The following is a 24,692-nucleotide window of genomic DNA, read 5'->3' as shown; positions in this document are numbered from 1 at the left end:
TTCTCTTTTTTCTCTCTCTTCATCATTATTTATTATCATCATCATCATCCTCGGCGTCTTCATCTCTTATATATGTTTAGAAAAATAGAACATAAAAATTTTGACACCATGTAAATTTTGGTATACAACATAATTTTTAATATGCATCATAAGTTTTTAAAGGACTATATGCTTAAAATATTAATATTCAACCTACAAAAAATATTAAATACAAAAATTTGAGTACATAACATAAAAGAATTTAGTGTAAAACGCAAATTTTAATGCTCAGCATAAAAATTCTTGAAGGACCACATATTCAAAACATTAACAACTAACCAACAAAATATGCACAATGTACAACAGAAAAATATTGGCATACAACACATATATTTTGATGTCCAGTACAAATTTTTTAAAGACCACATAGTCAGAACATTAACTCAATTAATAATATATTCGTAACAAAAATTTGTGTTGTACAAAACTTTGTATTATATGCAAATATTTGTGTTATGTATAAAATTTTTATACTATATCAATAAATTTGTGTCATGTGCAAAATTTTTGTGCTATATCAATAACTTTTTGTAATCTAACAAAAATGTCTGTGTCACAAAAAGCGTGGAAAAAGAGAAATGATGTATGTGCGATTTTTTTTTTCATTAGACTTCTCCCAATTTGACTGAACTTTGTTACAAAAACACTTGTACAACTAGAATCGCCATTTTACTATCTCAAGCGACTAAAATTAAAAAGTTAGTAAATTAGTATGATAGTTGATAGATAAGAAATATTTGATATTTTGATATACCCTCGGATCTACATTGATAAATTACAACATACTTCATTCACCTTGACTTCCCAAGGAGGGTATTAGATGCTTCCAATAGAGTAGGTAAACATGGTAAATTCATCTCCCTTTTGTTAAAAGAGCATCAAGACCATTTTATGCATTCCCCATCGTAAACAACCTCTATGTATTCTGAAGCTACATTTTGACCAGCCAAAAAGTAAAACAATTTCTGCTTAGATTGGATAAACAACCAAAATCCTCTCATGGTCAGTACTTGTCAAAATCATAGAATTCTATGTTCTTGTACTTCTGAGATATGATCTCAGCTTGAACTTTTCTAGCCGTATCTGTTGCGCAACCAACAAGAATAAGAATCGACGTTCCTGCAAATCCCCTGAATGCAGTCAAGTGCGTTGTCTGCTCAACAACTGCTGGACCAGCAGCCAAAATAGCCAGAAACGTTGAACCCAGAACTGATATTCGACTAAGAACCTGCATTGTAAAGTAGTTAGTGGAATGTACATGGCACTTGAACAGTAGTTTGAAACGTAGGGACATCAATACTGTTTACAAGAATCATCGCCACCTTTTTAATTTTTTTGGGTATCAATATGTACCTACATATATCACATTACTGCATATACATATAAAACTAGTAACATGTATATAATTAATTGGAAGAATAAAAGCTGCTCAAGTGGTAGCAGAACGTGGATGAAATGTTAGTATCCCCTGTTTGGGTCCAAGGAATTTTATAGTGCAATCATTGGACTTCCCAATAATTCAAAAAAAATAAAAGAAAAACAGAAAGGAAAAATCTCTAGAATTTACTCAATTTAGAGATAATAATAGTGCAGTTAACAAACCCAATTTTTAGGCATAGAAGATTAGAATCTTTGACAAAAGGAAAAATCAATTCCCCTTGGCGGAAAAAGATATCTATAATTGATATATGAAGTTATCTTATCAAATCTTAACACAATCTCGAGAAATAAATTGTTAGAACTTAAAAGGTTACCAAAAAACTTTCCCTTTGGTTCCAAAAAGAAAATAGTATCGTCAGCAATTGGATAAGGTTAAAGATATGGAGGCAGATGATCTTCTTGTGTCAAAAGTCAATGAACTATGAATCAGGATCAAGGTTTACTACTAACAATAAATGCAAAAAGAGGAGGATGAAAGGCATCTTGAAACTGTAATTTCTCTATCACATCCCAAACCTTTCTTAATACTTTATCCAAACCATTCCAACTGATTCAAAAATAAGCTTTCTTGAAATCTAATTTTGAAAACAAGATCACCTTTTCCTTGGGATCTCAAATCACCTCAATAGTAAACTTTAGGTCTCACTAACTTTACGTTGGATTAATCAGCATAAATTGATATTCAAGTGTATAATTCTATAAATTGAAGTGTTTGAATGTATTGTGTTATCAAATGTACAGGGAATCAGCCTCTTTATAGAGGAATTACAGAAATAGAAATAACTAGAAAATAGGAAAGAAGGGAAAAATACTAGCCTAAAATAAAGGAAAGATTTCTAATCATAAAATCCCTAAAATTAAGCTAAACCTAAAAAAGAAAAGATTTATAAATAATTCTATTTACATAAAAGATTCAAGAAAGGAATTAGGAATCTGATTTTGATTTGATCTAGTCAACACTCCCCCTCAAGCTGGCTTGAAGATATCATTCATTGACAGCTTGCTTATTATGCTATCAAAAGTCTTTTTGGGTAATCCTTTAGTTAGAACATCTACTAATTGTTTCGTAGTTGGAACATAGGAGATGCAAATCTGTCCTCTCTCAATCTTTTCCCTGATAAAATGCTTGTCAACTTCAACATGTTTAGTTCTATCATGCAACACTGGATTATGAGAAATGGAAATTGCAGATTTGTTGTCACAATACAACCTCATTGGTGGAGAAATGGAAACTTTTAGTTCTTGTAGGATTTTCTCTACCCATAGTGCTTCACATATTCCATGAGCCACTGCTCTAAACTCAGCTTCTGCACTACTTCGTGCCACAACACTCTGTTTTTTACTCCTTCAACTAACCAGGTTTCCGCCAACAAAAGTACAATACCCAGATGTTGACCTTCTATCCATGACATTCCTAGCCCAATCTGCATCTGTATAAGCTTCTACTTGAAGATGTCCATGCTTTTTATAGAGTAACCCTTTCCCAAGCGACCCTTTCAAGTACCTTAGGATTCTAAAGACAGCATCCATGTGTTCTTGACCAGGTGAATGCATAAACTGGCTTACCATGCTCACAGCAAATGCTATATCCGGGTGTGTATGGGATAAATAGATTAGCCTCTCTACCAACCGCTGATATCTCCCTTTGTCCATTACAATTTCTGGTTCAGCCGGCTTCAATTTTAAGTTGGGCTCTATAGGTGTTTCAGCAGCTTTATAACCAAGTAATCCCGTCTCTTTTAAAAGATCTAGGATGTACTTTTGTTGGTTCATAAAAATGCCTTCCTTAGACCTTGCAAATTCAATTCCAAGGAAGTATTTTAATGAGCCAAGTTCTTTGATTTCAAATGCTTTGGCAAGCTTCTCCTTCAAGTCTTTTAGCTCCCAAAAATCATCACCTGTCAGAATAATGTCATCCACATATACAATTAAGATGACAGTTTTATTAGCTGCTGAATGCTTATAGAAAAGTGTATGGTCAGCTTGGCTTTGAGTATAACCAAGTCCCTTCACCACCATTCTAAGTCGTTCAAACCAAGCTCTTGGGGATTGTTTCAATCCATAGAGAGATTTCTTTAGTTTGCACACTTTATTCCTCCCTAGTTTAGCTTCAAATCCAGGTGGAAGTTTCATGAACACCTCTTCCTCTAGTTCCCCATTCAGGAAAGCATTCTTTATATCCAATTGATGTAAAGGCCAATTGTAATTCGCAGCAAGAGATAAGAGAATCCGCACAGAACTGAGTTTGGCAACTGGAGCAAAAGTCTCTCGATAGTCTACTCCATAGGTTTGTGTATATCCCCTAGCTACTAACCTAGCCTTATACCTCTCTATGCTTCCATCAGCATTGCACTTGATGGTAAAAACCCACCTGCAGCCAACCAATTTTGTATTCTGTGGCAGATCTACAATCTCCCAAGTTTCATTTTTCTTGAGTGCATGCCACTCTTCCATCACTGCTAATTTCCAGTTGGGATCATCTAGTGCTTCCTCTATATTCCTAGGCTCAAACAGATTTGTAATTTTAGAAGTAAAAGCTCGATGTTTTTGAGAGAGATTTTGGTAAGAGACATAATTGGAAATAGGATGGTTGGTGCTGTTTTTGAGTACTTTTTTTGTGCAGGTTCTGGTTTCTTTCCTAAGGGCTATTGGCAAATTATTATTAGAAGTGACAATTTCAGATTTACCTGGAAGTTCCTGAAGTACTACAGTTGGGCCGTCTTCCGGGTTTTCAGATTGGGTTGGTATAGAGATGATGGGCTGTTCTCTAGTCTTCTTGGGATATTTCCGAACATAACACCGAAGCTCCTTTTCTTGTGGTATTTCTTTTCCTGTTTGGATTCCAACTAATTCTGGCACAATTTCAGAATTGGTTTCCACATCTTGTTTTGCAATTGTTTCAAAATTTACTTGATTAGTGGAAGTTGTATCCTCAATATGTAAGATAGGAGTGGGTAAAGGTTCATGCAAAAAATTTTCTTCCTTTAGACTCTCCCCCTGAAGAGAATTCTTTTGAAAAAAGGTTTCATGTTCCAAAAAAGTAACATCCATACTTACATGAAATTTCTTGGTGTGTGGATTGAAACATTTATAACCCTTTTGACTTGGGGAATGGCCAATAAAAATGCATTTTACTGCCCTTGGATCAAGTTTACTTCGATATGAAGGTGTATGTAAAAACACAGTGCAACCAAATACTTTTAAAGGTAAGTCAGAATGCAACCTACATGCTGAAAAATTCTTTTTGAAAGTATCCAACGGTGTGCAGTAATTTAACACATGTGTGGACATTCGATTTATGAGATAGGCTGCTGTTAGAACAGCATCTCCCCATAAATACTTTGGAACATTACCCTCAAACATAATGGCACGTGCTACTTCAAGAAGGTGTTTATTCTTCCTTTCAGCAATGCCATTTTGTTGGGGTGTATTGGGGCATGTAGATTGATGTTGAATACCTTTCTTTTGAAGAAATTCACCAAGATTTTTATTAAAGTATTCAGTGCCATTATCACTTCTTAATATTGAAATTTTTGTGTCAAATTGTGTTTCTACCATTGTTGAAAAATACTGAAAAATTTTAGAAACCTCAGATTTTTCATGCATGAGATAGATCCAACATAGTCGTGTGTGGTCATCGATAAAAGTTACAAACCATTTTTTTCCAAATTGAGTTGTTATTTTTTATGGACCCCATACATCACTATGAATCAAGTGGAAAGGTTTAGATGCATGATAAGGTTGAGAGTAATAAGGAGCTCTATGGCTTTTTGAACGAATACAACTTTCACATTTAAGTAAGGAAAAATCAATATTTTTAAACAAACTTGGAAACAAATGTTTGAGATATGGAAAACTAGGGTGTCCTAGTCTATTGTGCCAGAGAATTATTTGGTCCTTTATAGGCATAGAACTTATAACACTAAATCTTTGAGCTATTTTATCCTCCGAAATATCCTCAAAGTGATAAAGCCCATCCATCATCTTAGCACTGCCAATCATCTTCCTCGAAATCCGGTCCTAAAAACTACCATGAGTGTCAAAGAATGTCACAGCACAATTGGAATCCTTGCAGATTTTACTAATAGAGAGAAGATTACAAGAAAGCTTTGGTACATGTAGGACATTTCTTAGGTCAATGTTTTTGGACAGTTTAATTGTATTTTTTTCAGCAATAGATGAAAAACTACCATCAGCAACTCTAATTTTTTCATTTTCAAAGCAAGGAGAATAAGTTTTAAATAAAGGAGAGAGGATGGTCATATAGTCAGATGCACCTGAATCGACAATCCATGGTGCATTCAAGTTTGAGGTGCAGTTAAGGGACATAGGAATACTAAAATTACCTGTTTGAGCCAAAGAACCACTAGGAGTACTAGACACAGAACTGGAATTTAACAGCCTTATGAGCTGCTCAACCTGTTCCTTACTCAATGATGATTTTTCAGCCTCATGAGCAGTTGGGGTAGAGCATATTCTGGGACCAGGTTTGCTGCCTTTAAGATGTGCTGGTTTTCCATGAATCTTCCAGCAGGTTTCTCGGGTGTGACGAGGTTTATTGCAGTGGTCACACCAAAGATTGGAGGGGTGCTTCTGATTTGATGAACTTTTAAGTGCAGCACGTGCCACTAAAAGTGCATTAGACTCCAAAGAGGTCTGTTCAGTCTTGCATTTTCCCATCATCACAGCTCTACGAGTTTTCTCTCTTCTAACTTCAGCAAATACTTCTCCAATTGAGGGTAGGATTGCTCTTCCAATAATTCTGCCACGAACTTCATCTAGCTCCACGTTGAGGCCTGCAAGAAACTGGAATATCCTCCCTTCTTCCACTGTTTGTTGGTGGTGTTTGGCATCAGCGGCTGAATTCCACTTGTAGTTATTGAAGTGGTCAAGATCCTGCCACACCCGCTTCAATGTGTGGAAATATTTGGTGACATTGTCACTCCCTTGTTGAATTTCTCTAACTTTTAGAGTAAGTTCATAAATCTGGGATTTATTCCCAAGATCAGAGTACATCTCCTTGACACTATCCCACAATTCTTTGGCTGTGGTATAGTACATGTAGTTACTGCTGATATCCTCCTCCATTGAGTTCACCAGCCATGTCATCACCATGGAATTTTCGGTATCCCACACATGATATTGTGGGTCAGTGATGTTAGGCTGGCTTCGCTCACCAGTGAGATATCCAATCTTCCCTCTTCCACGGATATACATCTGAACTGATTGAGACCACCTAAGGTAATTTGACCCATTGAGTCGAAATGTGGTGATCTGAACTGAATGGGAGTCACCACTAACTAGTACCCGTTGCTCAGATTTTAAATCTGATGGAGTAGGAGTGGTGTTCTCCTTCTGTTCAGGATTAATGACTGAGGAACTGTCAGTCATAGCTATAAATCAGAGGCACAGTGCAGAGATCCTGCTCTGATACCAAATTGAAGTGTTTGAATGTATTGTGTTATCAAATGTACAGGGAATCAGCCTCTTTATAGAGGAATTACAGAAATAGAAATAACTAGAAAATAGGAAAGAAGGGAAAAATACTAGCCTAAAATAAAGAAAAGATTTCTAATCATAAAATCTCTAAAATTAAGCTAAACCTAAAAAGGAAAAAATTTATAATTAATTTTATTTACATAAAAGATTCAAGAAAGGAATTAGGAATCTGATTTTGATTTGATCTAGTCAACACTATACAATATTGTTAAAATAAAAAGATGATGTAATTAATAAGGTAGTCAATGAAAGTAAAAATAGAGAAGGAAAAATTTACTGTTTTGATAAATGCAGCTGTACTTCTGCCAGGTCTGACAAGTGGAATTGAAGCACCTTGTCGTTTCAATTGCTCACTCACATCATCAGGATCCAATTGTAGGAAGGTGTAATAGTAATTGAAGAAGGCAATCAAAAGTATGTTAAATAGAACATAGAAGGAGCCTGCAATAGAAAGTCCAGTTATAACGTACGAATCAATATCTGAGACAAAACAAGGGTAGCACAACATGATAAGCTTCCACTTTACCAATGCATGACAAAAATATCCAGATCTCTTCCGACATTCGTACAAACAGTTATCTAAAAGCAGTTTCATAATGCAAGAAATGCGAGCATTTAGCAGTCGAATATACAGGATCCGACATTTCAAGTCTAAATAAGATGCTACATAAATCCAGTTATAAATGAACAGCATACCCCCTGGGTTCAAAGCTACTGCAGTTTGCTTCAATGCATTCAAACCAGTGAAGCGTGCTAAAGTACCGGGAAGAGCTAATGATGATGTAGAGAATATGATGGGCATTACCCCAGAACTATTTACCTGTCAATGTGCACATCTATATTCTTAAATGTTGAATTTTGGGAAAAGTTAAATAAATTATAAAAAAGACCTGGTGAAAAGGAGAGACCTTAAAGGGTAAGTAGGCAGATTTTTCAAGTCCTCTGGTTTTGCTAGTGAATCTTGAAGCATAGTTAAGAGGAATTTTTCTCTCTGCTTCCTGAAAGCCGTTGGTAGGATCAATATTCCGTGCACAAGATACATCTTTGTTTAACAGTTGAAATGAGTCATACCTGAACATAGACAATACCAACTACCAACAAAAAGAAGGACACAATGATGGTAGCAAGTCCAATATAATTAGCATCGTTAAATGCCTGTGCAATTGTTCGACCAAAAGAAGCTGGCAAGTAGGAGATAATGTTTGTAAATATCAAAAGAGAGGTGCCATTGCCGAGTTTTAGGTCTGTGATTCGTTCACCGATGTATGTTGTAAACACAGAGCCAAGAGTCAACAAGATAATAGATGAAAGAACCCACTCAGTACTAAAGTCATTCACATAAGGACGTAAAAAGAGGACTTGGCCAATTGCCTGAAATGAAAAAAACAGGAGTGATGATTATAACAACTTCATCAGATAAGTATACATTTTAAAATTTTAAAAAGAGAGTAATTTAAGTTAGAATAAAGAAGATATGAGTTTTAAAAAGATGAGAATTTTAAATCTAAACATGAGTCAAGAGAAAATGCAGTGTTCACATAGATCACAAATTTCCTGACCTGTACAATTGCAAATCCAACTGAGGCATATCGAGTGTATTGAAGAACTTTCTTTCTTCCAGCCTCACCTTCTCTTTTCTGAAGATCTTGCAACTTTGGATATACCTGTGCAAGAAGCTGGAAAACAATTTGTGCATTGATGAAGGGAACAATACCAAGGGAGCAAATCCCAAGCCTACCAATACCGCCTCCAGAAAACGAGTCCAGAGTGCTTAATAAACTATTCTGATCTAAATTTCCAACAAAAGCCTCCCTATTAACCCCCCCTAGAGGAATATACACACCAAGACGTGACAAGGCAAGAAACCCTAAAAGCTTGAGAAACTTTCCTGGCAATGGACCTTTAAAGAAATCTCCAAAATCAATTGAACTATCCTCTATAGCAGCTGCAAATACGAAGATAAATAATCACTTCTACATAACATCAAGTTCATCAAATGATCAAGTCAGGAGTTTTTATCCAAAAACACAAATTTTAAAAAATGTATATTATGAAGTCAGGAATTAAACCTGCTATTCCTCGTGAAGAATTAGGCTTTTCCTTGTCTGTACTTGAAGCACTCTCAAAAGTTTGCGAAAACAAGGAGACTACATTCTCCCAAGTAGAATTTAACCGGGAAGATAAATCCGGGTTAATACCCAAGGGATCGAAATTCGATGCATCATAGCTGCGTAAAGTCAAAAGCAGCAGGTGGTTAACAATCACAAGTCATTGAACATATTACAAATAGAGTAGCTTGTGATCCCAGGGCACTTTCCCCAGTTCACCAAGGGATGATTTGCCAAAAATTAACTGTAATTCTTTCACATTTAGTCAGGTTCATTACAAGTCTTACAAAGAATCCATCATGCTATGTATACGCTAAAAATCAAATTGATTTCAAACACTATGCAAAAATAATTGCAAATAACATTAACACAAACTGTAAAGACCTAAACCAAATTAGTGTGCTGCAAGTATTTCTGAATCAGAGATACATTAACTGATAGATTGCATTACAACATTGAAAAGTGAAACTAGCAGAGGACAGAGCCCACTTTGGAAGAGGAACCAATGAAAGAACAGGTTTTGGCATCATTTACCAGGTGGAGACATGCCTGGGATTCCATGTGAGGCTAGTGTTGGGTGTCCTCTGGACAGAAAAACTCGCTCGGAAAATTGAATATTTGAGTTTTGTGCTGAAACGACGCTGCCAAGAACAGAGTGGAGAAGAAAAGGAAGCATCCCTGACCGTTATCAACATTATTATCCACAAACTAACTTGTGCTCGTTCACGAATAATACCAGCCTCGGAACAAAATGTGGGAACTGTTGGGCTTTCTCCTTTTTTTTTTTTTTTTTTTGACGAAACAAAAGTACGCTATTACGCTTGTGATCTTGGTTAAAGCTGCTGAACTAAAATACCCGAAAAAACAAAAAAAAGAGTTAACAACAACACCAACAACAATAAAAGGAGTGTTAGAAGTCAATAAATTTTATGATTTATAACTATTAATTAATTATTATTAATATTTTTAATAGTATAATATTTCATCTAATAATATAAAATTATTTATTTTTTTTATTAGTTAAATATTAGTCAAATTTTAATAAAAATATTGTTTTCTTAAACTTTCTCTAATAATAATCTATAATCATCTCATATATAATGACAAAACATGAATTTTAGTATCTAAATTTACTTTCTAATATTGTTCCTAATGAAAAAACAGCTATAATTATCATTTTTAAAACATTGAGGCTTGATTTTCTCTCTCCATGTACATATTCTACGATCATTCCAAATAAAAAAATTTCCACCAATTTTATTTTATAGTGTGTCATAATAATTCATCTTTTTCTACCCCATTTTTATTTATATTTATAACAATGTGTAATCTATAATCTATAATAATTCTATAACAATATATAAAGTGAATATGAAAAAATTGGTGCCAATTTTAATTTTTTTATTTTAATTCTATTAATAAAGAATAATTAATATAACTGTTATTTTAAAAAAGGTTAAAAATATAATTATCAATTAACTCTACTTCATTCATATTGCGGTTACTTCTCAATTCCACGCATAATGTCTATCCACATCGTCTTCTTCTTTCTCTTTTTTTAAGTTTTTGTCTACTTTTATTAATTTTTTTATCATTTTGTATTTTTTCATTTATTAAATTAATTATGTATTAAAATATTTTTATTTTTTTATTTCCAAAAAATTACAAAGAAGAAACGAACTTATAATTAAGTATGCTAAAAACTCTATTATAAGTTATCATTAAGCCAACGAACTATAACTCAAATGACATGATCTCTCTTATTCACTTAAAAGCTGCGGGTTATGGAGTACACATTTCATGCAATCATATAGTTACATAGATAATAAAGAATGAAGCGATTTTTAAGGAGAAAAAAAAAGTATACTTTAGTGAATCTTTGACTGAAAGTAAATTATTTTATTATTTGTGGAATTTAAAAGGGATGAAGACAAGAAAAAAAAATTAGTCTTAGTTTAACGTGAATTATACCTGAGGGGTGTCAGTGTATTTATAGTAAAGTTGATAACCACCTTTGTTAGAGTAGTTCTACCTTTGTTGGTGGACGACCGTTCCCTTTATCTTGAGAGCTGTTGGGGTCTATCTTTTTGGAGGTGATAGAGATACTTGGAGAGATTTGCAGAGGCAGTTACTTGTTTGGACAAGTAGAGCTGGGCTCCTTTGTCAGTGTCCGACATCTTTAAAGAGGTTGGGTGCATTTGTGGAAGCTTCCTTTATTGGTGGGTCTTTTTGTTTATTAGGTCTAACTTTTGCTTATTGGACCAAGGTATGAACAATGTTCCTACTTGAGTCCTGAGCTCTTTAAAAAGGTCAGGCTCGAGCAATGCTGTGATTATGGTTTTGATGTCGGTACGCCACCTTTATAAAGGTCGGGTTACCCGACGTGTTTTTTGAAAATTTGAACGTTATCACTTTAATGAGGAGCGAAGATTGCGTGGCAGTTTTTTCTTAGAATTCGCGCACGCTTTAAAGAGGAGTTAAGGGGCCGTTTGCCCCTTGTCTCTTATAAAAAACCCTCTAACTCTCCTTTTCCCTTTTTCTCCAATTCCAAGAGTGCTTTATTTTTCCTTTTTTCCTTCGTAAAGATCTTTTCCCTTCCTTTCTTACTTTTTATTTACTCTTACTTTCCAAGACTTCTCCATCATGGATTTTTTGAAGGTCTTACCTCGGAGAGGAACGTTCGCGCTTTGTTACTGTTTGACGTGCCCCTCCTTAAAATCTTCGTCCATGTTGGTTCCTTTTATCTTCTTCCTGATAATCTTGCATTTCTGTTTACCTGAGACTGCTCTGAGTAATGGTGTTGGGGTTAATGCGCTCTGTTTGTCGATTCTTGGGGTTGCTTGGACTGTTATTGCATTACTTTTTGTTTGAGAAATCTTTTGGTTTTTTTTTCACTGATTGGAGCTGGTATTGGAATGTTTGGTTGTGCGTCTCAATTTTGTATTTGTTGTTTTGAGATCGTCTAAGGACTTCTGAAAAAATTTTGAAAAAACTGTAGTCATTTTGTTGTTTGTTTGGTTGTATTGCCTCCAATGGTGTCGCTTCTGTGTGATGATGCTATTTTTGTCACGTGGGAGAGGCACCATTTTGCTATGCCTCGAAAAATTTTCGAAAAATGGCTTTTTCTTGTTTGGCCTATTTTGACCGACTTCTTTTGGACGATGTCCGAGCACTTTTTAGTAACGACTTCTTCACTTTGCATTTGCAGGGATAGACTTTATGTCTCATTCTACTATTCTCAGCATGTCGACTAAGGTTCCCTCTAATCTCCTAACCTGGGTAAATACCACCGTTCTGTCTTGTGTTCCCGTAGTAGATAGCGAGTATTGTGATACCTTCCGTAGACATCATAAGATTTGTGAGAATAGAGAGGACGAGAGAAACTTTGAGTTGATAATGTCCGATCCTGAGGAGAGGGTTTGTTTTTCTCCTTTGGATAACTCAAAGCGTCCTTTCTTTTATGCATACGACTGTTTTTTCCAATGTTCTGAAAACCGATTCAAACCGACTGGTCGAACCGGTTGAACCGTGAATCGGACGCTGAAGCGGTTCGGATAACAAGGAAAACCGCAGATTTTGAAAACTGCCGTTGAACCGACGAACCGGCCGGTTACCGGTCGGTCAAACCGAACCGGGACCTGGCCCGTTTTTTAACCTTGCAGCAAAACACCGCCGTTTTGCGTTTTGGGAACCCTAATTCCCTTTTTCCTTTTGCAGTTCGCACTTTCGTCCAGCACCAGCACTCCAGCGTCCCACAGAAGACATAACAACACCCACCGAGCCACCACAGTTCAGCAAGGGTCAGAGAGAGTGAGACTGTGAGTCTGTGAGAGACATAGAGAACGCCTGAAGCCCTGAACGCACTCACCTCCGTCGCGCCTTCAGCACCGTCACGCAGTCAGCAGGGTCGCGCCGTCAGCTCCATGGCGCCGTTGGGTCCATCGCGCCGTTAGATACCTCGCGCAGTCAGCACCGTTCCGCCGTCAGCTCCGTCGCGCACTCAGCTCCGTCGCGCCCTCAGCCACTTCGCATGTCACCTCCGTCGAGCTCTGCCTCTGAGAGAAAGCAATAGAGTTCGGTTGAAGCGTTGAAGCGGTGAAGCCTGAAATCCTTCGAGCTCTGAGAGAAAGCAATAGATTTCCTTATTTTCAGGTAATTTTTAATTTAGTTATGAACATGATTTTGTGATGAAATCTTATACTGATTCTGATGAACTGAACTCTGAGTCTCTGAAACTGTTATGAACTGATATGAGAACTCTGTGAACTCTGATGATTTTGTGATGAAATATGAACTGATTTTGTGACATGATTTTGTAAATTCTGATTTTGTGAAATCTGATTGTGTGAAATCTGATTTTGTGACATGATTTTGTCATTGTGAACTCTGATTTTGTATACTCTGATTTTGAGAGATGATTTTGTGAACAAATAATTTTTTGAACCTGAGATGTTGTTTGTATACTCTAATTTTGGAATTTGGATGTTGTTTGTTCATTTGTTGTGAACTTGAGAGTTGAGATTATTGGGTTGGATTGCTGGTAATATTTAGGTATGGAAGAAAGTATCAACCAAGACCTACCTAGGAATAATAATGCTGAAAATAATTCTGCTTCGAATGAACGTTCTCTTCCTCCCGCGAGTAACAAAAATCAGTCACAAACTTCTAGTGTTCGGGGGAAAACTGATCCTGCTTGGAGATACGTTGCTTTACAAAATATAAATGGAAAACCACATTACCAATGCTTATTTTGTCTGAGTACTTTTGGGGGTGGGGAATTAATAGAATGAAAAAGCATTTGGCGAAGATAGGTGGAGACATTAAAAAGTGTTCTAAGGTCCCGTATGATGTAGAAAAACAAATGGAAGGTTTATTGAAAGAGATTCAGAAAAGTAAAACTAGTAAAAGGAAAGTAAGTTTCAACGAAGAGGGTACAGATGAGTGTGAGGATGCAATTGATGAAGCAATAGCGCAAGAGGAACAACAAACTCCGAGTCAGTTACCAACTAAGGAGGTTGTTGGAGGCGATCCAAAAAAGAAAGCAAAAACCATTATTCCTCCTATGTTTGCACCAAGAACAACTCTGGGAAGTCAACCAAGTCTGAAAAGCGTGTTTCAAAACAAAGAGGCGCTTCATGAAGTTGATAAGCGAGTGGCTAGATGGCTTTTGGATTGTAGGATTCCTTTCAATGCGGTTATGTCACCTTTTTTTCAAGATATGTTGGATGGTGTAGCTGGCTTTGGGCCTGGTTATAATGGTCCTTCTTATGACTCTTTGAGGGTTAACTTATTAGCCGATCTCAAAAGGGAGTGTCAAATGGTTGTTGATAGCTATAGGTCTGCTTGGAAAGAAACTGGATGTACTCTCATGGCTGATGGTTGGACAGATCAAAGACAAAGAACGTTGATTAATTTTTTGGTTTATTGTTCGAAAGGGTTGTGCTTTGTGAAATCTGTAGATGCCTCAAGTATGGTTAAAAATGCTTCTAGCTTGTGTGACTTATTTTCAGAGGTGATTGAATGGATTGGACCTGATAATGTTGTTCATGTAGTGACCGATAATACTGCGAATTATGTTGCTGCTGGTAGGCTTATTAATAGGAAATTTGAAATTATTCACTGGTCACCTTGTGCTGCTCATTGCTTGAATCTTATTCTAAAAGATATAAGCAGCATACCACATATTTCTAGCCTTGCAACACGTGCTTCGAAGATTACCGTGTTTGTATATAATCATACGGTGTTCTTGTCCTGGCTAAGACAAAAAGATGATTGGAGGGAGATTGTTCGTCCAGGTGCAACTCGTTTTGCCACTGTCTTCCTCACATTGATGAGTATCTTTGAGCGCAAATCGGAATTACAACAATTGGTTGTTGATACACACTTTATCGGACACAAATTAGGAAGGAGTGCTAATGGTAGAGCTGTGAGTGCAATTATCCTAGACAATAAATTTTGGGATGATTATTTTACTGTATGCCAAATTGTGAGTCCGTTGATTAAATTGCTGAGGTTGGTAGATGCCGATGATAAACCATCTTTGGAAATTGTTTATGAAGGTATGCTGAGGTCAGAAAATGGAATCAAAGAAATGTTCAAGCATAGGAAGAGTGCATATCAACCTTACACAGAGATTATCAACTCAAGATGGGACAAACATTTGAAAAAAAATCTTCACGAAGCAGCCTATTTCTTGAATCCTGATTGCTTTTTTTCTAAAAATTATAGAGAATCACCTGATGTCATGCGAGCTTTACTTGATCTTGTTACATTTCATTGCAAGGTTAATAATTTAGATTCAGTTGAGGCAATGAAAGAAATACACTTATATAGAGATCGAAAGGAAAGCTTTGATAGGCCTGAAGCTATTCCAGCTGCAAAAAAACTTCAACCTGGTAATAATATCTGTTTGATAATAAGCTTTAGTTATTTACTTATTTTATGTTTTGATTTCCTTAATTTGATAACTAATACTTGAGATATGGGATTGTAATTTATAGATGAATGGTGGAGGTTATTTGGTAGTTCTGCTCCATGTTTACAAAAAAATGGCAGTTCGCATTCTTAGCCAAGCATCTGCTTCTTCAGGGTGTGAAAGGAATTGGAGTCTTTTTGATCAAATTCATACAGCAAGAAGAAATAAATTAGAGCATGATAGGCTAAATGATATTGTGTATGTTTGATGCATGAGCATCTTGTCTATCTTTTCCTAGTGAATTTGCATCAAATTTGTTGAGTTTAATTAAGAATTAATTATATTTTAGCCACTATGGATGCTATTTTGAGTTTTGTGCAATTTTATTTATTTTAGGTAGCATTCGGAGGGATTTGATGAAGTTTTTGCAGAGAAAAAGAAGAAACCAAAGAGATGACCAGCGAAGACCGACGCGGACGCATGGCTCACGCGACCGCGCGGAATGGAGAAATCGCAATGACGCGATCGCGTGCCTGACGCGAACGCGTGGACTGGAATCTGCACAAATGACGCGAGCGCATGAACGACGCGGACGCGTCACATACGCGATCTGCAATAATACAGAAAATGCTGGTTTCGATTTTTGGGCTATTTTTGACCCAGTTTCCAGCCCAGAAAACACAGATTAGAAGCTGCAGAATGGACAAAGCAAGTGGTCCCCACCCATCAACTGAAAATCTGTTAATTAATTCGAATTTAAATTCAAATCTTATCTTTTAGGAAAAGATATTATTTTTATTTTTAGATAATTAGATTTTAAATTAATTAGGATTAGTTATAAAAAGGGGAGACTTCTCTTCTATTAGGTACATTACATTAGAGGAATTCCATTAGGGAATTCTATACAAATTTACATTCTACATTCCATGAGCAACTAAACCTCCACTATTAAGGTTAGGAGCTCTGTCTAGTTGTATGGATTGATTTTATTACTTTTTCTATTTTAATTTATGTTTTGGATTTATATTTAAGAATTGTTTTCGTTCTTTATCTTATGAATTTGGGTGGAACGGAAGTATGACCCTCTTTCTATTTGAGTTCTTGTATAACTTGGAAAAGCTCTATACTTGAACAACAGCTTGAAAACATATTCTCCTAAATTCTAATTATCTGGATTTAACGGGATACGTGACATATAATCCTTTTATTCTTTGGGTAATTAGAGTTTTTGTGGCATGCAAACTAGAATTTGATCATGTACCCTTTAATTGGAATTAATTGACCAAGGAATTGGCAGTTAATGAATTTTAGAGGAGACTATGAAGGTCTAAGGAATTAGGGTCTAGTCACATATAGTTTGCCATAAATTAAATCCTACATAATTAAAATAGTTAGTAAGAAAAGTTAATCCCGAAAAATAGATAACTCTAAAACCTTAACTGTTTTCCCATATTTTATTTTTAACTTAATTACTTGCGTACCTGCCTTATGATATTTTCAACTTAACCTTTTAAACATCTCAATATCAAAACCAATTTTTGCTTGCCTAACTAAGCCAATCAATCAATCATTGTTGCTTGATCCATCAATCCTCGTGGGATCGACCCTTACTCACGTAAGGTATTACTTGGTACGACCCGGTGCACTTGCCGGTAAGTTTGTGGGTTGTAAAATACCGCACCAAGTTTTTGGCGCCGTTGCCGGGGATTGATAGTGATTAACAACTATCAGTTGTTTGATTGCTTAGATTAGACATTTTATTTTTAATTTTATTAAAATCTATTTAAAAAAAATTTCGAAAAAAAAATTTGACGGCATTTTTCTTTTTTTTCCTTTACGTTAATTTTTTCTTTTTTTTTCTCCTTTACGTTATTTTCTTTTTTTTTTCTTTTCGTTTACTTCCCCCCCTTTTTTTACGCCGTACCTTTTTTTTCTTTCCTTTATTTTATTTATATAATAAAAAAATTATATATATATAAAACAAAAAAACAAAAAAAACAAAAAAATATTTTCAAAAAAAAAAAGAAATATTTATGTTCTTTCTTCTTTGCTTTCCTATTTACTACATGGTGCGTTTAATCTTTTTTGGTGTTTTGTGCTAAGGAAAAATAATTGAGAGAGATCACATGGGTTACTACTCACACCCGAGTGGTGATTCATATTATGGTGGATGGAGGAACTATCCAAATTTTGGTTGGCAAGGTTAAAACTAAAGAAACTTCAATGCTCCATATTCCAACTATCAAGAGCCACCACCTCCATATTTATACCACGAACCACCATCTCCATATTCGTACCAAGAACCACCACCTTTCTATCCATATCAAGAACCATCATCCTTCTACCCATATCAAGAGCCACCATCTTCCTATTCATCTCAAATACCATCAGATCTTGAGCTCCTCATGAAAGAATGCCTACATGATATAAAGACAAGTGTTAAAAATATAGAGAAATATGTGCAGACAATAATCAAGAACTAGGAAGAGGAACAAGCAAATTCCTTCCCAAGAGATATAATGCAAGTTCCTATGGAAGAAAGTGAGGAAACCAATCAAAGGAGTTTATACTCCAGTGAATTAGAAAACTTTCCACCCTCACATATGGAAGAAGAGGAAGATGTACAACCTCTCATGCCCTTGGTAAACAATGAAGAAGAGATTGAATTAAAAGAAAGCTACCAAGAGGAAGATGTTCAAATTGAGGAAGCTTGCAAAGAGGTAGAAGAAATCAAAGGAGAGCACAAGGGAGTGGAGCTTGCAAGACCTCTTCCAAAGCCACCACCATCCAATACAGCATTTAAGTGGGTAAAATTACTATCCTTAACCTTTGCTTTCCCACTTGAATATGGGCTACTAGAGACGGATGGTCAACTTAGAGCTCTTTGTGGCATTAAGAGTAAGAGGAAGATGGTTAGTGGCAAGAGATATCAAGCAAGGTTCAATATAGTTGCATGCTCCAAATTGAAGTGCAAGGATTGGTGTAGAGCTCACTTGAATGGGTCTAGAAGGTTGTTTAGATGTCTCTGTGAGAATTCAGATTGCTTGCCACCCGGTGGGAACAATGGTAATCCACAAGAAGACGGGTGTAAAAGCAAGGTTTGGGACCCTGGAATTCATTCCCACAATCAACACTCTTGGGGCCCTGTCACTTGCTTCAACTTGCTCAAAGGCATTATGCATCTAGTTTGGGATCCCAGTGACCATTGGAATTACAAACATTGGTGGAGATTCCTAGATCAGTACAAGCACAAGCCACCATGACAAGGAGCTCACCACATGTCCAACTTAAGGACTTTAACTAAAAGTGCTTGGTGGGAGACAACCCACCGTGGTATGATTGTTTCTTTTCATTCTTAGTTGTTTTTCGTAGTAGTAGTTTTATTGCTTATTTGATTTTTATTGAGTTCTTACTAATTTTCTAATCATGCAGCTATTTTATCACAGGAACCGAACACCTCAAGCTCTATATTTCAAAAAAAAAAAAAGAAAGAAGAGAGAGAAGAGCAACCGACGCGCAAGCGTCGCTGACGCGGACGCGTCAGATGGGTGTGCGTGAAAAATAAATTTGAACAGAGAGTTCCGCAGAAATGGCGCTAGACTCCTGCCTTTCACACAAACAATCCCACGCGAACGCGTACCTCACGCGTTCGCGTCATTTGTGATTTTTGCCATTCACGCGGGCGCGTCCCTGACGCGAACGCGTGACCGGTGAATTCGACGTAAAAGAGTATTGGACAGAGAGTTGTGCTGGCTTGGGGCAGGAAGTGTGCTAAAAGCACAAATTAGATCACGCGGACGCGTGACTGATGCGTTCGCGTCAATTGCACATATGGCCATGCACGCGAATGCCCGCACGACGCGAACGCGTCGTATGAATAATTGATTCACAAGCATTGTGAACAGAGAGTCGCGCGGGCGCGCGACTGGCTTCGCATGAATCGCACAAAATCCATGGCACGCGGACGCGTGCCTGACGCTAATGCGTCATTATGAAGTATTCGCGACCCACGCGTACGCGTGCCGTACGCGTACGCGTGCCGTACGCGTACGCGTCGCTTGCGCCGCCCAGTTTTCTTTCTCTCTCCCTCCCAATTCTAATTCTCTCTTATTCTTTTATCCTTTTATTTTCTCTCCTTTTCATCTTCGTCTTTTCTATTTTCAGTTCTTCTTTGCTTGAGGACAAGCAAACCTTTAAGTTTGGTGTTGACGCTGCGCTTATTGGTTTTTTTCTGGCACTAAAGGGAGGCGAATCATCTTCAATGAGGAACACAACCTAAAGAATAAAGCGACCGCTAGGATAACTAAGGTGGTTGAGTTCCTTTCATTTTATTCCTCCCCTCTTTTTCCAATGTTATGTTCTGGCTTTCTGCTATTTTACTTTGTTTGTTGCATGATCTTTTATTAGTTAGAATTTTAGGACTAGTTTTTTTTTTTAATTTCTTTAATGCTGAAAAGATGTTTCATGCACCACTCACTGAACTTGAATCTAAAAAAAATGAAGTGATGTATTGCATGAGAAATTGAGTCTAATTTTAAGAATAGTCTCATTTACTTAAAAGTGGTGGTATTTTCTGTGATTTTTGAATGCATGATATGAACAGTGTATATTTGAATTTGAATCAAGTGATGTTGATGTATAAGGAACATGAATTTAGAGAATTATTATGACTTCTCTGAAATAAACAAAAATTTAATCCTTGAAGGAAAAGAAACAGCAAAAGAAAAAAATATATAAATTAAAAAATAATAATAATAAAAGCAAGGTCCAAGGCTCTGAGCATCAATGACAAGGGAGGTCAAATATGATTAAAAGCTCAAAGAGTTGTTTCCCTAGTCATATGCTTGTGGTGTGATTGTGTCAAGTAATCCTTGAGACAGAATACTTAGAGTCGAGATCAATTACATTTAACAGAGTATGCCAAAGGCTTTGAGCACCACTGTCTGGGAGTAATTAAAAGAAAAATCAGAACTCAAAGAGAGTTTCCCAGTTAAGTGCTTGCGGTGTTTCTGTGTCAAGTAAAGCTTGAGACAAAACATTTAAAGTCACGGCTAGGCTTAAGGTGCAAAGCACCAAAGAAAAATAAATTAAAGTAAATTTTGCTGTGTTCAAGGATTAAACTGAAATATAAAGATCAGAGAATTCATAATATTATCCGGATTCTAATTCCGAACGACAATAACATTCTTGATTCAAAGGAGAGTGAGATGCCAAACCTATTCAGGATTACAGTTATAAAGCCCACTATAAAAAGAGACATGAGTTTAATCGAACTCTCATTCTCATGCAAATTCACATCATAAGCTTATATTAGTTTTGGTTGCTTGAGGACAAGCAACAGTTTAAGTTTGGTGTTGTGATGCGTGAGCATCTTGTCTATCTTTTCCTAGTGAATTTGCATCTAATTTGTTGAGTTTAATTAAGAATTAATTATATTTTAGCCACTATGGATGCTATTTTGAGTTTTGTGCAATTTTATTTATTTTAGGTAGCATTCGGAGGGATTTGATGAAGTTTCTGCAGAGAAAAAGAAAAAACCAAAGAGATGACCAGCGAAGACCGACGCGGACGCATGGCTCACGCGACCGCGCGGAATGGAGAAATTGCAATGACGCGATCGCGTGCCTGACGCGAACGCGTAGACTGGAATCTGCACAAATGACGCGAGCGCGTGGACGACGCGGACGCGTCACATACGCGATCTGCAATAATACAGAAAACGCTGGTTTCGATTTCTGGGCTGTTTTTGACCCAGTTTTCATCCCAGAAAACACATATTAGAAGCTGCAGAATGGACAAAGCAAGTGGTCCCCACCCATCAACTGAAAATCTGTTAATTAATTCGAATTTAAATTCAAATCTTATCTTTTAGGAAAAGATATTATTTTTATTTTTAGATAATTAGATTTAAATTAATTAGGATTAGTTATAAAAAGGGGAGACTTCTCTTCTGTTAGGTACATTACATTAGAGGGTTTCCATTAGGGAATTCTATACAAATTTACATTCTACATTCCATGAGCAACTAAACCTCCACTGTTAAGGTTAAGAGCTCTGTCTATTTGTATGGATTGATTTTATTACTTTTTCTATTTTAATTTATGTTTTGGATTTATATTTAAGAATTGTTTTCGTTCTTTATCTTATGAATTTGGGTGGAACGGAAGTATGACCCTCTTTCTATTTGAGTTCTTGTATAACTTGAAAAAGCTCTATACTTGAACAACAGCTTGAAAACATATTCTCCTAAATTCTAATTATCTGGATTTAACGGGATACGTGACATATAATCCTTTTATTCTTTGGGTAATTAGAGTTTTTGTGGCATGCAAACTGGAATTTGATCATGTACCCTTTAATTGGAATTAATTGACCAAGGAATTGGCAGTTAATGAATTTTAGAGGAGACTAAGAAGGTCTAAGGAATTAGGGTCTAATCACATATAGTTTGCCATAAATTAAATCCTATATAATTAAAATAATTAGTAAGAAAAGTTAATCCAGAAAAATAGATAACTCTGAAGCCTTAACTGTTTTTCCATATTTTTTTTAACTTAATTAGTTGCGTACCTGCCTTATGATATTTTCAACTTAACCTTTTAAACATCTCAATATCAAAACCAATTTCTGCTTGCCTAACTAAGCCAATCAATCAATCATTGTTGCTTGATCCATCAATCCTCGTGGGATCGACCCTTACTCACGTAAGGTATTACTTGGTACGACCTGGTGCACTTGCAAGTAAGTTTGTGGGTTGTAAAATACCGCACCAATGTTACATATAATTTGCGTCTTAAATCCAGGTAATATATATTTCATCCTTTCATTTCATATCATTAGATTTTGTATAGCTAATATACTAGGCTTATCATATATTGTATTTAATTTGTTAGGAATGAAAGAAAAAAAAGAAAGCAAAAGTCGCAATATGATCCAATCGATATTGAAACTATTGATAAGGTTGATTTTTGGGTGACAGAAGAAGTTGTTGAAAAAGAGCCTGATCTTCCAAGTAATATTGAAGACTTGCTTGGTGAGTATTATAGTATATTGATCAGATAATAAATTACAATAGCTTTGATCTTTAATTTATTGATAATGTGTTATATTTTCTTAGATGAGATTGATGCTGATTTAGATCAAGGTGGTGGTGGTGGTAGTACTAGTACATTTTATGCTGCACCACTTGCTTTGTCTGGTCCAAGTAGTGGAAATGAAGGTGATGAAATCAATGATGCAAATCTGCAGCAAATTATGGAGGATTTTGATGATTGATGACAAATTTGGATAATTTTGATGCTGCTATGTTATGTTTGGTTGTTTGTTTGTTGACTTTTGAACTTTGAATTTGTATTTGAATGAGATTATAACATTTGGTTTATGTAGTACTTTTAATTTGAATGATATTTTAAAGTTTAGATTAGACTATAATTATATTTTCATGTGCTTATTTATATTTTATTTATTATTTTATTATAAAACGGTTTTTACGGTTCAACCACGGTCGGACCGGTTGAACCTATGAACCAGTGAACCAGTACCTAGAGCGGTTCAATAACCGGTTCGATTTTCAGAACCTTGGTTTTTTCACTAGGCTAGGCATATCTCTTCCTTTTACCGATTTCGAAACAAACATTCTTTGGGTTTGCAATGTAGCCCCTTCCCAACTTTACCTGAACTCTTAGGCCTTTTTAAAAATTTTTCAGCTTTTATGTCGGAAACTTAATGTCTGACCTTCTACCGAGCTTTTTCTCTACCTATTTGTTTTTACCAAACCCGAGACACTGAAAAGGGAAGGCTTCTTGGCTTTCTTTCTGCGCCGTCTAGGGTAAAAAGTATTCTCCATTTTTGATGAATCATTCCATGACTTTAAAAATCATTTCTTTAAAATTCGGGCCGTGGAGGATGCCCGACCTTTCTTTCTGGATGAGAATGACGAACTTTCCTTTCCTCTTTACTGGCAAGAACAACCTGTAGTGACCAAATATACCATAGATAGTCTAGATAAGATTCAAAATGCCTTCGTGGGTGTGTTGCAAGAGTGCTGGAGGCGAGCTCCTCACTTGGACAACAAAAGATACTTAGGAGACCTCAGTCAGCTCTGGTCTAAGTTAGGTAGTTTTTCCAACCGATATCTTTTTATGTTACCTCGGGTTATATTTTTTCTATCTTAACGTGCCTTTGTATATCTTTTCAGAAAGTATGACTTCCAAGACTTCTTCGATGAAGTATTTGCATCAGGCTCGTAAGACTGTAGTGGCCGAAAGTTTTTAGGACAAAGAGTTTAAGGGGACATCCTCCATATCTTCCCCTGAGAAAATGGATTCTGGTGTTGCTGCCTAGAAGAAGGTTATCCTTACTCCAACTGTTCTCCTGATCCCTTCCAATCCAATTTTGGAGAGCTCGGGTACCCTGTTGCCTCAATGACCTCGCCCAATAAAGAGAAAACCTCTGGGGAGCCAAGTATCAACAACAAGGACTTTGACGGATTTGATTGAAGCAAAAGGAACATCTGCCCTATAGCTAAATAGCCATGGATGATGTGGCTATCCAAAATCACCTCAACCATATGGCGCGTAATTATATCCGTATGGCGGGGGTGAGTACTGCTCTGGCCAAGGAGCTAAAAAGGATTCCTGTTCATGCCAGCCAAGCTTACTTGGACTCTGCCCGAGCCAAGGTAGAGAGACTGAATAGCTTGAAGGAGGAGTTGGTGGGGGAGAATACCAAGCTGAAGTCGGATCTAGAAAAGGCTCGTTCTTGAGCGGTAAAGGCTGAGGCAGTAGCGTTGATGGCAAAAGGGTGAAGAAAAGGGCTAAAGAGAGTTACACGAGGACTTATAGGGAGCTTATCGACCTGAGGGAGGAGCTTAAAACTGCCCGAGAGGAACATAGCGCCCTTCAAGAAAACGTGGTCGGGGATATGGACGAGCTGTTTGAAAACTCAAAAACTTCAGCTCCCCAGGTCGGTCAAACTTCTACAGCGTCCGAGGTCCAACCTGAGGTCGTTATTGTGGAGACCTCTTCTCCGTCTTCTGCTGCTATCTCAGTTGTGCTCGTTTCCATGCATCCTCCCACCCCTTCTGTCAAGGGAAAAGATTCCACTACGGGCGAGAATCTCAACCTGCTTCTTGGCGAGAAGTCTTGAGTTCTTTTTAGTGTTGTTTTACATGTTTGGAATGACCCGTCTTG

The 24,692-nt window shown here is 36.6% G+C and overlaps 2 protein-coding genes across 3 annotated transcripts; one reads left to right on the top strand and one right to left on the bottom strand.

Annotated features, from left to right (window-relative positions):
- Positions 1-632: 632 nt before the first annotated feature.
- LOC130968891 (preprotein translocase subunit SECY, chloroplastic) lies at positions 633-9,866 on the bottom strand. 2 transcript variants are annotated; one of them, XM_057894375.1, is made up of 8 exons: positions 9,636-9,846; positions 9,048-9,205; positions 8,538-8,923; positions 8,050-8,349; positions 7,887-7,976; positions 7,675-7,798; positions 7,256-7,419; positions 633-1,267 (listed from the first exon to the last, which is right to left on the bottom strand). In XM_057894375.1, the coding sequence occupies exons 1-8, from the start codon at positions 9,779-9,781 to the stop codon at positions 1,043-1,045; spliced, it is 1,593 nt and encodes a 530-aa protein (XP_057750358.1). In that variant the 5' UTR covers positions 9,782-9,846; the 3' UTR covers positions 633-1,042. The 2 variants fall into 2 exon arrangements, with proteins under 2 accessions (XP_057750358.1, XP_057750357.1); XM_057894374.1 differs by having other exon boundaries at positions 635-1,267; positions 9,621-9,866.
- A 4,006-nt stretch (positions 9,867-13,872) lies between these two features.
- LOC130965846 (uncharacterized) lies at positions 13,873-22,776 on the top strand. Its single transcript, XM_057890608.1, has 3 exons — positions 13,873-15,481; positions 22,481-22,534; positions 22,619-22,776. Exons 1-3 carry the CDS (start codon positions 13,873-13,875, stop codon positions 22,774-22,776), a joined length of 1,821 nt encoding a protein of 606 aa, XP_057746591.1.
- Positions 22,777-24,692: the final 1,916 nt, after the last annotated feature.

This window comes from Arachis stenosperma, chromosome 3, assembly GCF_014773155.1.
Source record: "Arachis stenosperma cultivar V10309 chromosome 3, arast.V10309.gnm1.PFL2, whole genome shotgun sequence".
Taxonomy (NCBI): domain Eukaryota; kingdom Viridiplantae; phylum Streptophyta; class Magnoliopsida; order Fabales; family Fabaceae; genus Arachis; species Arachis stenosperma.
Note: the sequence above shows the minus strand (reverse complement) of the source record. Positions and strands in the feature narration are given on the sequence as shown.

What these genes read in the sequence shown, in the direction of transcription:
- LOC130968891 (XM_057894374.1), bottom strand. Translation starts at nt 9,781, where the DNA reads ATGTTGATAACGGTCAGGGATGCTTCCTTTTCTTCTCCACTCTGTTCT. An exon ending in CCCAGGCATGTCTCCACCTG is followed by an intron (nt 9,206 to 9,620) that starts GTAAATGATGCC and finishes GACTTTACGCAG; the next exon opens with CTATGATGCATCGAATTTCG. An exon ending in AGTAGCTTTGAACCCAGGGG is followed by an intron (nt 7,420 to 7,674) that starts GTATGCTGTTCA and finishes TTTCTATTGCAG; the next exon opens with GCTCCTTCTATGTTCTATTT.
- LOC130965846 (XM_057890608.1), top strand. Translation starts at nt 13,873, where the DNA reads ATGAAAAAGCATTTGGCGAAGATAGGTGGAGACATTAAAAAGTGTTCT. An exon ending in TGCAAAAAAACTTCAACCTG is followed by an intron (nt 15,482 to 22,480) that starts GTAATAATATCT and finishes TTTGGGTGACAG; the next exon opens with AAGAAGTTGTTGAAAAAGAG. An exon ending in TAATATTGAAGACTTGCTTG is followed by an intron (nt 22,535 to 22,618) that starts GTGAGTATTATA and finishes ATATTTTCTTAG; the next exon opens with ATGAGATTGATGCTGATTTA.